The sequence below is a fragment of the Herpailurus yagouaroundi genome, unplaced genomic scaffold (genome assembly GCF_014898765.1).
Source record: "Herpailurus yagouaroundi ecotype Mexico unplaced genomic scaffold, PumYag 141, whole genome shotgun sequence".
NCBI lineage: Eukaryota > Metazoa > Chordata > Mammalia > Carnivora > Felidae > Herpailurus > Herpailurus yagouaroundi.
In genome coordinates this window covers 29,454,076-29,468,978 of record NW_024412396.1, presented here as the reverse complement: position 1 = coordinate 29,468,978, position 14,903 = coordinate 29,454,076, and the positions used below count along the sequence as shown (strand labels likewise).

General features: G+C 42.0%; 1 protein-coding gene across 2 annotated transcripts in view; it reads left to right on the top strand.

The window, feature by feature from the left end:
• Positions 1 to 10,944: 10,944 nt before the first annotated feature.
• ERO1A (endoplasmic reticulum oxidoreductase 1 alpha) overlaps positions 10,945 to 14,903 on the top strand; it is a 47,508-nt gene continuing 43,549 nt past the window's right edge. The window contains exon 1 of one of the 2 annotated variants that reach the window (XM_040477147.1): positions 10,945 to 11,128. In XM_040477147.1, coding sequence (XP_040333081.1) covers positions 11,015 to 11,128 — 114 coding nt within the window. In that variant the 5' untranslated portion in view covers positions 10,945 to 11,014. The remainder of the gene's footprint in view (positions 11,129 to 14,903) is intronic. The other variant, XM_040477146.1, reaches the window with a different exon arrangement.

The following is a 14,903-nucleotide window of genomic DNA, read 5'->3' as shown; positions in this document are numbered from 1 at the left end:
CTCAGATTTCTGTGCTTTCGGGCAAATTACTTAAACTTTAAAAATCTCTGTAAAATGAGCGTAATAACTGTACCTGTCTCGTAGGGATATCATGAGTATTAAATAAGATGTGTGTCTATTAACACAATGTCTGGCACACAGTAAGCACTCAATAGTGTTTTAAATAGTGATTTTAAATTATTTACTTTAAGGGTAGTAATAACCTCAATTTTTGCAGAACAGGTCCCCATTGCTGCACCTCTTCTAGCATTGTTCCTGGAGAGAATTTATTGTTATATTCAATAGACTCAGTCAGAGTCCCCAGATATATGCCATTTGATCTCATCTAATACAGTGGTCCTGGATATTTGAGTTTAAATAGGTATGTTCTACATATACATATAAAGTGCAAATTTATGCAAATTAAATTACCAAAGGCACGTAAAAGATGTCTTCAAATTTCTTAGGAAAAAATCTTATGGGTATTGTATGAATATTATATTCTGTTTTTCTAAATATAATTGTAAATTGCAGTAGATAATAAACAAGGAAGACAGGGGCGCCTGGGTGGCGCAGTCGGTTAAGCGTCCGACTTCGGCCAGGTCACGATCTCGCGGTCCGTGGGTTCGAGCCCCGCGTCGGGCTCTGGGCTGACGGCTCAGAGCCTGGAGCCTGTTTCCGATTCTGTGTCTCCCTCTCTCTCTGCCCCTCCCCCGTTCATGCTCTGTCTCTCTCTGTCCCAAAAATAAATAAAAAACGTTAAAAAAAATTAAAAAAAGAATAAACAAGGAAGACGGATTGAGCACGGGTAGTCCCTTCTCCTGCTCAGCTAGCTGCAAGTGTTCTGGTCAAACTAGCCCGTGGATACCAAAAGATATCACCTCTGACAAGAAATAAAGAAGAGAGGATAAGACAGAGAAAAAAAAGGCAGCTCAGTTTGGTTCAATCCAATAAATATTTATGAGCACATAACATACCAATATTTTAAACTCCCTGACCCTTCTTCTTTTTCTGTCACCCATCTGGCGAAAGTCCAACTTCAGATGAACCTCCTATCTATTTTCCACATGGCTGCTCAGAACAGCCCTGTTTCTTTTTTATATGCACCCGTAAGACCATATCCCTCTTCATCAGAAAATGTACCTCAACTTGTAATTTTACATTCATAAGCATGCTTAAATGTTTAGTGTCTTTTCCACCTAGTAGATTATAAGCTCTAGAAAAACAAGGACTGTGACTATTTCTTGCTTATTATTGTATACCCAGAAGATGATTATATATATAAATTATTGAATGAATGGGTGTGTGAATATATCAGATATTATAATAGGAGCAGATACAAAAAGACTAAGAAGAGTCATCAGTACTCTAGGACCTTAAAATATCATACAGTAGAGGGACGTCTGGGGGTTCGGTCGGTTAAGCTTCTGACTTCAGCTCAAGTCATGGTCTCATGATTTGAGAGTTTGAGCCCCTCATCAGGCTCTGTGCTGAGCTTGGAGCCTGGAGCCTACCTCAGATTCTGTATCTCCCTCTCTCTCTGCCCTCCCCTGCTTGCACTCTCTCTCTCTCAAAAATAAATATTAAAAAATTTTTAATATAAAAAATAAAAATAAAAATACCATACAGTAGAGAAAAAGAGTTTTTAGAAAACTAGGCATATCTTAGTTTTTTTTTGGGGGGGGTCACTTAAAATGATGTCATAACAAACAGTGATGAGATAGATTTAGATCTTCAAAAAAATATTACGGATAATCTCCTAATCTACTTACCTATGATGTGTCATTGATGGGTGCTGCGGTTTTAAAATACATGCACAAATTCTTTAATATTGCCCACTTCAAGAAGTAGAGCCTAATTCCCCTTCCCTGGATCTAGCAACTTGCTCTAGAAGAGTCGAATGAAGTGGAAGTGACGTTATACAACTACTGAGACTAGGTCATAAAAGGTATTGGGGCTTCCTCCTTACTCTCCCTTGGATTACTCCCTCTGGGGGAAGCCAGCTGTCATGCCATGAGGACATATCAACAGATCTATGGAAAGGCCCACATGCCAAGGAAGAGCCAGCAAGAAACTAAGGCTTCCTGCCAGCAGCAATATGAGAGAAGCTTCTTGGAAGCAGAGCCTCCAGCCCTAGGGAAGCCTTCAGATAACTGAAGCCCTAGTCTTGATTGCAGCATAGTGAGAGACTGAGTCACACAACCCAGTTCAACTACTCCTGAATTGCACAAAAGTCCACAAAAACTGTGAGGCGATAAATATTCATTTGTTTTAAGCTATTAAGTTTTGTGGTAATCTGTTACACAGTGACAGATAACTAATAGGACAGGAACTGATTATTCGAGAGAGAAATTGGGAAACAGTACCAGATAGGCAAGTAGCAACTACTTTTGCTTGCAAATCAGCCACAACACTTGAGTTTTTGGAAAACTGTCATCCCAAATATCTCTCCCTAAATGCCCACGAGAATTCATGTAATTAAATGTATCTATGGCTAAGCAGTAAGATGTTGAAGTAGGAATAGAAGTTGGAATTCCTAGACTTCTGGGGAATACTCTTCTTTAATAAAGTAATACATAAAGACTTTTTAAAAAAGTACTACAACACTTTGGGGCGCCTGGGTGGCACCCTGGTTGAGGGTCTGACTCTTGCTTTCTGCTCAGGTCATGATCCCATGGTCGTGGGATCCAGCCCCACCTCAGACTCTTTGCTGAGTGTGAAACCTGCTTAAGATTCTCTTTCTCTCTCCCTCTCTCTCTCTCCCTCTGCCCCTCCCCTGCTTGCTCAAGCATGCATACTCTCTCTCTCTCTCTCTCTCTCTCTCTCTTAAAATAAAAAAAAGAAAACTAAAAAAGTAAAAAGTACTACAACACTTAGATTGGGAAAGAGGAGTCCATTGTCCCACCTTATTCTACCCCTAGGTCCCATTCCCCAACTCTTCAACATGTTTCTTCCATGTTTTCTTTGTAAATAATATGCTTATGCTCTATTTCTTGATCAATTTTAGGATTTATCTTTTCACTTGCTAATAAGGAAGATAAAGATTTAGCATTATTATATCACTTCAGATCCCTCCTTTCCCTACCTCTGTCCTCCAATACATATAATATACACAAGTTTGGTTAAATCACATCCCATATTTGTCTCATTGTGGGGCTGTATAAATCAAGCAATATACAATAGTTACATTTGTTTATTGTAAAGGTATTTGAATTTCCAGGACTTAAAAGCTGCCTCATTTTTTTAAAGTTTATTTTTATTTATTTTGAGAGAGGCAAAGACTGAGTGGGGGAGGGGCAGAGAGAGAGAGAGAGAGAGAGAGAGAGAGAGAGAGAGACAGAATCCCAAGCAAGCTCCATGCTACCAGCACAGACCCTGACATGGTGCTCGAACTCATGAACCTGGAGTCTCATGACCTGAGCCAGTCAAGAGTTGGACACTTAACCCGCTGAGCCACCCAGGTGCCCTAAAAAGCTGCCTCATTTTTTAGATGCTCTTTTTTTTTTTTAAATCACTTTTCCCCAACTTTACAATATAATTATTAACTTCCTCTGAGTAGTGTTTTCCATAAAGTCAGTCCCATCAGGTGTCCGTCCAGTTTACATGGCGACACTCCTCCTGAGGCCTCCCTCCTTGCTCTAATCTGGGTTCTAGGGCTGTCTTCTCAGAAGTTCTCTTAAGTCCTGTCTTGGGTGCTATCTCCTCTTTCTGGATACCCATGTCTCCTCATTTCTGGTTTACTCCTTTGGTTGGATCATATCCTCCCATAATTTTCTTTTTTTTTTTTTAAATTTTTTTTTCAACGTTTATTTATTTTTGGGACAGAGAGAGACAGAGCCTGAACGGGGGAGGGGCAGAGAGAGAGGGAGACACAGAATCAGAAACAGGCTCCAGGCTCTGAGCCATCAGCCCAGAGCCCGACGCGGGGCTCGAACTCACGGACCGCGAGATCGTGACCTGGCTGAAGTCGGACGCTTAACCGACTGCGCCACCCAGGCGCCCCTCCTCCCATAATTTTCTGAGAAAGGATTTAAAGATGTACATTATTCTTCATACATAACAATATCTTAATTCTATTCTCAGGCTTGATTAATAGCTTGGCTGGCTAAATGGCCTTGCTCCATTGTCCTGGAACTTCCAGTGCTTCTGATTCTGATCAGTGCCTTTCTGATTCTTAATTCTTTGTAGGATATTGGGTGTTTTGTTTTTCTGTCTGAAAATTTTATCTGTCAGGGGAATTTTTCATCCAGTGAACTGGGCACTCAGTGTCCCTATCAATCTAGATAGTCATCCTTCATTTTTGGCTATTTTCTTGAATAACCTCTAAGATGATTTCCTCTCCATTTTCATGTTCTCCCTTACTGGTACCCTTATTAATCAGACTCTGTTCTCCTTTAATTAACCTTCTATTTTTTCCATCTCTTTTCATTTATTTCTACCTCTTTGTCTTTTTATATCGCTATTTAGGAGATTTCCTCAATGTTTCTATCAAAACTTTTTATTTTGGCTATCATATAGTTTCCAAGATCTGTTTCTTGCTCTCTAATATTTCCTTTTTATAGACTCCTGTTCTTGCATGTTTGATGATATTGATTATAGCTTTTTGTTTTTTCTTCCTTCCCTTTTTTCATTCAAAGTTCCTATTTTCTTATTTGTTTTGAGCTATGTCATGTTGGAGGCTTTCCTTAACAACATTGTGAGCCTTGGTTTTCTGATCATAGACTGAGGCATTAAATAAAAAGGAAGTTGAATTCTGAGTGTGTGAGTAGGGGCACTAACTGTTCTGTTGTTTCAGATGCTGTTGTTTATTCCTAGAAGAATTCTCCACTCTCCTTTTAGAATAGGAGAGGGAGGGGTCAGGCATGAGGCAGTGAGTGGAAAGCAGGTATGCATAAGGTCTGCAAGTTTTGGAGCTGAGAGTTACATGTGATCTGCTGGAGGTAGGGGAGACGTTTTAACATTCAGCAGGGAGGGCCTTCACTTACTCCACCCTTTTTTTTTTTATTAAAAAAATTTTTTTTAACGTTTATTTATTTTTGAGACAAAGAGAGACAGAGCATGAATGCGGGAGGGACAGAGAGAGAGGGAGACACAGAATCGGAAGCATGCTCCAGGCTCTGAGCCATCAGCCCAGAGCCCGATGCAAGGCTCGAACTCACAGACTGAGAGATGGTGACCTGAGCTGAAGTCGGACGCTTAACCAACTGAGCCACCCAGGCGCTCCACTCCACCCTTTTTTCACTTTGGAACTCTGTCTGGTCTACTTGGAATCATGCTGAGTCTAGAGTCCCTCAGTTTGGAGCCACACTTGTTTCTTGACTGGATAATCTTGATATTGAAATGTTTTCTATATGAATTTTAGATAAGTTTCTTTTGTTTTTTTCTAACCTATCAGGTGGTAGTTGAGCTCCTACTTTGTCACCAATTCTCCCACATCCACACCTTTTGTGAATTTTCTCTTGTCAATTCCAATTCAATTGTGTCCTCTGTCCCATCCAGATTTACTTCTGCCCCAAATGATTGCTTTGCCTGTAAGCTAATAGTGTTTGTTTAAAACATAATCACACATTGCCCTGTGACATCTCATGCTGTTATCTTTTCAAGTTCATTAGTTAATTTATGTGTACATTCATTAATTCACTCAGAAGTCATCTTGTGAAGCACACACAAAATGCTAAGTGCTGGGCAACCCGAGACTACCGAGGCAAGTTCACTACCCCTCTGTTGAAAGGGGAAGAAATTCTACATAAATACCTATTTGATTCCATGTGCTAAGCACAATTATATGAACTTATGGAACCAAAGAGGAGAAACATAATCCAGGCACAGAGGAGTTACAGAAGACTTCATGGAGGTAGCAGTTGCCTGAGCTGAATCTTAAAGGAGTTAGCCAGATGAAGTGAGAGCAGTTGGTGTGGGACAGGGAAGAAGACATTTCAGGAATGGAAATAGGGTGAATAAAGACATGGAGGGTGGAAAAAGGGTCAATGTGGGGAATTGTTAATAGTTGAGTGACGGTAAGGCAGAGAGGTATTGGAGATCTAGCTAGATAAAGAGGTGAGGCCAGATCATGACGACCCTGAATGTCATGCTGAGAATTTTGAATTTGAGTCCTCAGATAGTTGGGAGCATTGAAGATTTTAAACAGAGGTGTGACATGGTCAGATTTCTATTTTTTAAATATTTAGTTAGTTATTTAGTTATTTATTTATTGAGAGAGAGAGACAGAGAGCAAGCTGGGGAGGGGAAGAGAGAGAGGGAGACACACAATCTGAAGCAGGATCCAGGCTCTGAGCTGTCAGCACAGAGCCTGACGCAGGGCTCAAACTCACGAACTGAGAGATCATGACCTGAGCTGAAGTCGGATGCTTAACTGACTGAGCCACCCAGGTGCTCCAGATTGCTATTTTTGAGAAACTAGGCTAGCATGGAGGCTGTTTGGAATAGGTGCAAGCCTAGAGGCTGGATGATCATTTAGGAAACTGTGACAATAAATCAGGTGAGTGACAATAAGGGCTGAAACTAAGTCCTTGGTCATAAAGATGAAGAGGAGGGACTAAATTGAAGAAAGAACTGGCAAACTTGGTTGATCAATAGATCAACCAATCTATTCATTGGTGAAAAAGTGGGAGAAACTGAGGGTGGCTTCCTACTTTCTAGGTGTCTAGATATGGATGGTGGTGTGACCAAACAGTTCTAAGAAAAGCAGATGGTTGTGTCCAATAGGCAGTTGGATTTTGAAGCTCAAGGGAGAGATCTGAAGTGGAAAAATAGATCTGAGAGTCATTGGCAGGGAGGAGGTATTTAAAATCATGAGACTGGTCAAGCTTCTCCAGGGGCGAGTATAGAAGAAGAGGACTGGACAGAGAATAGAATCCTGGGGAACACTCACATCTTAGAGGTGGGCTGGGGGAAAGCCCACGAAGGAGACAGTTAAATAATATTAGAAAAGTATAAGGAGGGAGGGGTGCCTGGGTGGCTCAGTCGGTTAAGCATCTGACTTTTGATTTCAGCTCGCGTCATGATCTCATGGTTCATGGGATCAAGCCCGTATTGGGCTCTGTGCTGACAGCATGGAGCCTGCTTGGGATTCTCTCTTTGTGTTCTCTCTCTCTCTCTCTCTCAAAATAAATAAACATGCTTTTAAAAAAGAAATGTGGGGCGCCTGGGTGGCGCAGTCGGTTAAGCGTCCGACTTCAGCCAGGTCACAATCTTGCAGTCCGTGAGTTCGAGCCCCGCGTCGGGCTCTGGGCTGATGGCTCAGAGCCTGGAGCCTGTTTCCGATTCTGTGTCTCCCTTTCTCTCTGCCCCTCGCCCGTTCATGCTCTGTCTCTCTCTGTCCCAAAAATAAATAAACGTTGAAAAAAAAAATAAAAAAGAAATGTGTAAGGAGAATCTGGAGTGTTTGGTACATAGAAAGTAGAATCGAAGGAAGGAGAAATTAGCATTGTCAAAATGCAGCAGAGATTTCATGATCTCATGAAAATGGTAATTAATTTGGCCGTGACAAGGCCAAGTATAGAGGAGTAGGAAGGTAGAGTTGGAAATCAGGCCGCACAGTGGGGTAAGGTATAAATGGGAACTTATCAGTTTCTACTATATGTAGCTTGTTCTTCCAGGAATAGGAGGGAGAGGAGGTGAAGATAGAGCTTAGGTGGTATTTCTCCCCCAGCTCAAATAATCTCAAGCATCTTGAGAGAAAATTCTAGCAATGTACCATGTGCACATTTATAGTCAACGAATATTAGATATAGATGTAATAAAACCTTTAGGTTTTTACTTAGCCTTTTTTCCTCTTGAGTGTCATAATACTCCTTTTCCTTGACCAAATTTTTCTCTTTAAATTAGTTCCTTCTAGCCTACTCAGTGCCAGAAAAGCTCCCTACGTACCGAGAAGCTCCCTACGTAAATCTCCACGCCCCATTTTGAGAAATTGGGCTCAAGCCATTTCCTGCTTTGGTCATTAAAAATAATAATAACAGCTGTTGTTTACATAGTAATCAGAATTCCATCAAGAAATGCTGTGTACACTAAATCTAAGTTATGTTGTTGTTATAATCACTAGTATTAGAATAACTAGATGGCCTTGTTCATCTGTAAAAAATGTAATGTTTAGCTAAGGTATAATAAATTGGAGGCTGGACTTTTGGAAAGCAAAGGCTGAACTATGTACCCTGTGGGTGCTCCTTAATAGTTCCTGAATGACTAATGAGTTATTGCCTAGGCTCTAACACAGGTGAGATGACTGCCAGAGAAGGCAGAGTGGAAAAACTGAACTCACACAAAGGACCAAATTGAAGGATTCTTAGGGAAGTGTCAGTGTAGTTACATCAGGTGCACAAAACTGTATTTTGCACATTCTAAAGTCCCTTACAAATCTGAAAGGAAAAATGATAATTATCAAGATAATAAAGCAAAATCCAGCAATCCCACTTCTGGGTGTACATGAAACCATTATCTTGAAAAGGTGTCTGCCCTCCCACGTTTGATGTCGCCTATTCCCAATTGCCAAAGTTTGGAAACAACCTAAGTGTCCAACAATGGCTACATGGATAAAGAGGGTGTGGTATACATATACAATGGATTATTATTCAGCTATGAGAAAGAAGGAAACCCTGCTGTTTGCTACAACATGGATAGGCCTTGAGGGCATTATGCTAAGTGAAATAAACCAGACAGAGAAAGACAAATGCATGGTTTCACTTATATGTGAAATTAAAAAAAGAAAAATAGGGAGACTTTGGTAAAAGGGTATAAAGCTTCTAATATAAGATGAATAAACTCTGAGGATCTAATGTATAATATGGTGCCTATCATTGGAAACACTGTATTGTAAAATTGAAATTTGCTAAGGGAGTTGAACTTAAATGTTCTCACCAAGAAGGAAGAAAGGGTAAATATGTGAGATGATGGATGTGTTAATGGACTTGATGGGGGGGATCCCTTCACAATGTTATCTGTATACCAAATCATTATGACATACATTTAAAATTTTATTAGTCAATTATACCTCAATAAAGCTGAAAAAACAATAAAATAAAAAATAGTCTTATATGGTGATTGTTTCTGATTACAAGGTTGCTAAATTTGTTGTGGGCAAGAGTTCAAATCTTAGGAATGGAAGCTTTCATCCTGAGAACATTGACAGTTTTAAGCTCTCCCAAATTACAGGCTTATTGCATCAGGGCGAAATCCAGAGCTGATTCATGTTCAGATTGCTTCCTTCTGCAGTTTTAGGCTTTATTGTTTAGTTTTTCCATTTTCATATTATGTCTCTTATTTTTGATAGATATTTTGATATCTTCAGATATTAATACTGTAGCCAGTATTAATATATATTATATACATTAATGTATATAATATATATATAATATAAAACATTCATTCATTTTACAAACACTTGCAAAGAGAAGTATTGTTAAGGTATTGAGAGTCACAGGTATGTTTGTGACATAATCCCTGCTTAAGGAGTTTAAAGAGATTACGATTCAGTTGTAGAAACATGATGTAGAAATGTCATCAAAGATCACCTGTTAAGTTCCATGGGGTGTCTCTCCATGTGCAGGGATTGGGCCTTCTGTATCTTCATATCTGTAATGTCAAGCTCAGTCTGGCATACAGTAAGTTTGTTGAATCAAAACTCATTTAGAGACTGGAAATGGGTGAAGAGGAAACCAAGAAGACCACATAGAAGAGGGAATGAGTGAGCTGGGTTGGGCCCTGGAGAGATAAATAGATCCATACAGGTCTGATGAAAACGAACTTCCTAGGTAAAGAGGGAGATTGGATTAATAAGTGATGGACAGACCATAGGTTATGGGCATTGAAGTAAGAAATAATCTGAGTTTGAGTCTCATCTCTATCATACCATGTGACTTTGAGTAACATATGTAAACTTTCTACGCTTATTTTTCTCAGCTAGAAAACAGAAGTAAAACCTATTTGGGGCCTACCATATCCTAAGCTACTTCATTAAATGGTGGCTTTTAAAAAATGACATACCAAAAAATTTTTAATTTGAAATTTTAATGTGTAAGGTGTTGGGAAGCTTTCCAGTTCCACCATGAAAATTTCTCCTGGGGGGGGGGGCGGCTTTTAGACTAGACCCATGGCTGGGATTTATAGGACATGGCTCTCTCACTATCCAGCTCGCCCCTTGCTCTCACATCATCGCCTCACTCTGGGCCTGTTTCCTCCTATGAAACGAGAGGGTAGTTTCCACCTGTGCTGACGGATACAGTAGCCACTCGCTACATTTGACTACGAAATGTGGCTAGTTTGCATAAAATGCACACCAGATTTCAAAAACAACACATACAATATGTATAATTTAATATTGAGTGTATTTTGAAATGTTTTGCACATATTGGGTTAAATAAAATAGATTCTTAAAATGAACTTCACCTGTTTCTTTTTGCTCTTTCGATGTGACGACTAGAAACTCTATTATGCAGACCTGGTCTAGGTTATCACTCATAATCCCTTTCAGCTTTAAGACTGTCAGGGACACTGTGGATGCGTAATTGGTACGGTTTGACTTCCTCGTCTGGAGAGACCGAAGGATTGGCCGGGACTGCGCGGGGTGGGGCGGGCCCTGCGGGGAGACCCAGACCCCTCGGGTTTCTCGCTCGCTCGCTCGCGCGGTGGCGGCGGGAAGGACCCCCAACGCCCGCGCTGGGGTTGCGGCTGGCGCGCCCGGGCTAGGCTCCAGGCACCGGGCGTTGGGGGCCGGGGACGGGCGCGGTGCTTCGGGCGGGGCCGAGCCGGGAAGCGGGCTCGTGCGTCAGCCTCACGCGCGGGGAAGGAAGCCGACCCGAGGCCCCGGGCGGCCGGAGCGGGCGCCTTGGCACGTCCGCAGGCTCAGCCGGGAGGTGGCGGCCGCTGAGAGGCGGGAGAGCCGAGGGCGGGCCTGGGAGGCGGCCGGGAGGTGGGGCGTCGCCGGGGGCCGGCCCGCGCGGGCTTCATCAGCGGACGCGCGGCCTGCGCCAGAGTGCTGGGACCGGGAGGGGCCGGGCGACGAACGGCCAGAGCGGCTATGGGCTGCCGCTGGAGCTTCCTGATCGGCCTCGTGGGGGCCGTGTGGCTGCTCGGCTCGGGTCGCGGTGGGCAGCAGCCCCCGGAGACGGCGGCGCAGAGGTGCTTCTGCCAGGTGAGGTTTGTGCGCGGCCGCGCGGCCGCTCCCGGTGCTTCCCGCCTCCGCCCTGAGCTCTGTCCCGCGCACCCCGGCAGGTGAGGGTCTAGGAGTGCCTCTGCGTCTCCAACCTCCGGGATGAACCCCCTGAGCTTCTGCTCCCTGGCCGGGCTCAGCCCTCTGCGGCTTGCCTGGCGTGGTCTGTACAGGTCTCTCACCGCAGCCTGGACGTCAGCGTGCCCTCCGGCGCTTCGGATCCGTTGTGGGGGGAGAGGTGTGGGTGCATGCTGTATGATTTTACAGAGTTGGTTTATACATCTTTGTTGGTCTTCCCTGCCCGGGGGGGGCGTGCACACTGCACGCTCACTCAGTATTTGTTATTTTCGCGGAACCTGGGTCTTCCTAACTTCTAACTTGACCTGGAACTGCGTACGATGTGTTCATGCTAGGTGCCTTCGCCATCCTTCCTGGGCAGGGTACGCCTTTGTAGGGTGGGGGAGGCTACTTTCAGATGTCGTTGTCAGGCAGGAGAATCGTTTCGTGAGGCTTTCCTGTTTCTAAGCCCATCTGCCTTGTGTTTTTGAGGCCGCGTTTTGCAGTGTCTACTCGCCCTGTGTGTCCTTTCTATTTACTAAATGTAATGAGATTCTCTTACGTGACACCCATTTGGCTGGTCTGAATTGGGAGGATGAGTCTTACCCCTCAGCGCACAAGTTTGATTACAAGCTTATTATCATGAGATGTGGGTTCCTTGAGGAAAAAAACAAAAACAAAAACATTAAAGAAATCTAGAGGTTTTCTGGTCTACATGATCCTGTATTTTAATATAATTACTCTTAAAGTCACGTTTTGGTTGGCTTCTGTTGATAAAAATTACATTTTATACAAAATTGAGGTAGGCAATCCAAATTTTTCCTTTTAAGTGGATTTTACTATTATTATTATTTTTTTTTATCAGAAATAACATTTGTGTAGGGACAATGCTACTATTTCACAGAGGAAAGAAACAGCTTTTTTTTTTTTTAATTTTTTTTTCCACGTTTTTATTTATTTTTGGGACAGAGAGAGACAGAGCATGAGCGGGGGAGGGGCAGAGAGAGAGGGAGACACAGAATCGGAAACAGGCTCCAGGCTCTGAGCCATCAGCCCAGAGCCCGACGCGGGGCTCGAACTCACGGACCGCGAGATCGTGACCTGGCTGAAGTCGGACGCCTAACCGACTGCGCCACCCAGGCGCCCCAAGAAACAGCTTTACATATTATGGGAGGAAGAACTGTCTCTTTCACTTTTATATTCTTGCGTCCTGTCGTTTTGCTGAATGATTGGAGGTTACCTGGCTATGAGTAAGAGGTTAAAAGGAAATTGCTGCTTTCCAACTAAGATGGAAAAGCTCCTTTACGTTGCAAACTGCATACAGTCAAGTACTTAAAAGGAAGAAGGTTCATTTTTCTTCAGGTTACAAATATAACATAACACAAAGTGTAAACATTTAAAAATAAAGTAGAAATAAGAGACTTCAAAATAAGGTACTTAGTGTTGAAAGAAGATGTCCAATATAACATTTTCAACTATAGTCTAGATTTTTAGATAATGGAATAAAAGTACATGTTGAGCTTTCAACTTTCACTTTCCTCTCCAATAACCTTTTTAGATATCTGATTAAATTGGGGAGTGTTAAATTTTTCACACTTTTTTCCTTCTGATTAGTATTTAAGCTTCCCCCCCGTTTTGTAACATTTTCAAGATTTGAATACTCCCCCAACACAAAAATCTGTTGGATCCCTTTCTTTTCCATTTAGAACAAAAGTGACAGGTTTTTTTTTTTTCCATAATCAACTTTAAAAAATAATAAATTGAGGGTCCCATAGGAAAAAACAAATTTAAGAAAAATTAAAAATGATCTATTTAAATCAACTTAAGAACAGAGACCATCAATTTTAGTTCAATAGACTGAAAAAGAATACATTTTAGTTCTACTATGGTCAGTAATGGAAGAGATAGGGGTAAGGTGGGAAATGGGGAGGGGGAACAAGCAATAACAGATATGAAGGGAAAATTGGAGACAAGCATATAGATGTGAATGGAAACGAGACACACACACACACACACACACACACACACACAGAAATAAAGGAAATAAATGGAAGAAAAGATAAGGGGAGATGAATGGTGGAAATTATTCATTCAACAAACATTTATACACAGTGTGTATGTTGACCTGAGTGTTTGGAATATAGAGGTAACTATGGTGTGATCCCTGCCTTTAAGAACTTACAAGTTAGTGAGTAAAGTTCTTTGGAGATTGGGGAGAGGCAGAGATCCTAAGCATTTTAAAAAAACAAGTGAGAAGGGGTGCCTGGGGGGCTTAGTTAAGCATTCAACTTCAGCTCAGGTCATGACCTCACAGTTCCTGAGTTCGAGCCCACATAGGGCTCTGTGCTGACAGTGCAGATCCTGCTTCAGATCCTATGTCTCCCTCTCTCTGCCCCTGCCCTGCTCTGTGGTCTCACTCTCAAAAATAAATCAACATTAAAAAAACAACAAGTTAGCAGGGGTGCCTGGCTGACTCCGTCAGTAGAGCATGTGACTCTTGATCTTAGAGTTGTAAGTTGGAGCCCCATGTTGGTTGTAGAGATTACTTACAAAGTAAAATTTTAAAACAAACAAGTCAGTAAATATTGCTAGACACTAAATCAAAAACTAAATGTTGACCTAGCCGTTTAGAAATACAAGTTAAAGGGGCATCTGGGTGTCTCAGTTGCTTAAGCAGGGGACTCCTGATTTGGGCTCAGGTCATGATCTCATGGTTTGTGGCTTCCAGCCCCGAGTCGGGCTTCAGGTTGACAGCTTAGCGTGGAGCCTGCTTAAGATTCTCTCTTTTCTGGGGCACCTGGGTGGCTCAGAAGTTTAAGCATCAGACTTCGGCTCAGGTCATGATCTTGAGATTTACCAGTTCAAGCCCTGCATCGGACACTCTGCTGTCAGCACGGAGCCTGCTTTGGATCCTGGGTCCCTCTCTCTGCTTCCCTCTCTCTCTCTCAAAAATAAATGAACATTAAAAAAAAAAAAAAGATTCTCTCTGCCCATCCCCTGTTTGTCCTCACACTCTCTCTCTCTCTCTCTCTCTGTCGAAATAGGTAAATAAAACAAAACAAAAAAAAAAAACAACAACAACACAAAACCCTGTTTAAAAAAATATTTCAAGTTAAAATCTCTCATTCTCTTTGCCGTAACCAATTAGCTGCAAAGTTCTATTGAATCTATTTTGTTAATAGACCTTTTCTCCCTGTCTGTTGCCACTCTCTCGCACCACTTCTGTGAATTATGCATCATCATCCCTCATTACCCTCTTGCATGGGGGCCCGGTATAGGGGTTCAGTTAACAGAATATCAGCTCTAGTTTGAGCCAAAGCAACATGTGGTTCTTTAGCCTTAGAAAGTCATTGAAGTAAAATGTGCAGAGCTCTACAAATAATCAGATTAAATTTAATAAACATTCATGGATGCCTACTTTGAACGAGTTTTAAGAGATCAAAGAATAAACTAAAAATTTAAAAATTTCGCCCCATTTCTTGATACTCCAGAGTACTGAGCCTGGTACCTACATAATGGGTGCTTAGCAAGTGTTAGGCAAGTTATAATACAGGATGTTAGCACTATGCTAGCAGGAATATATTCTTTCCATTTTCTGCTGAGTGGGCCATTTGCATGTTTTTCTGGAATTCATCTTTCAGATGGGTGGATAGCTCCAAATGAATCTTTAAAGTTAGTCAGTTACTACATATGTCTGTTG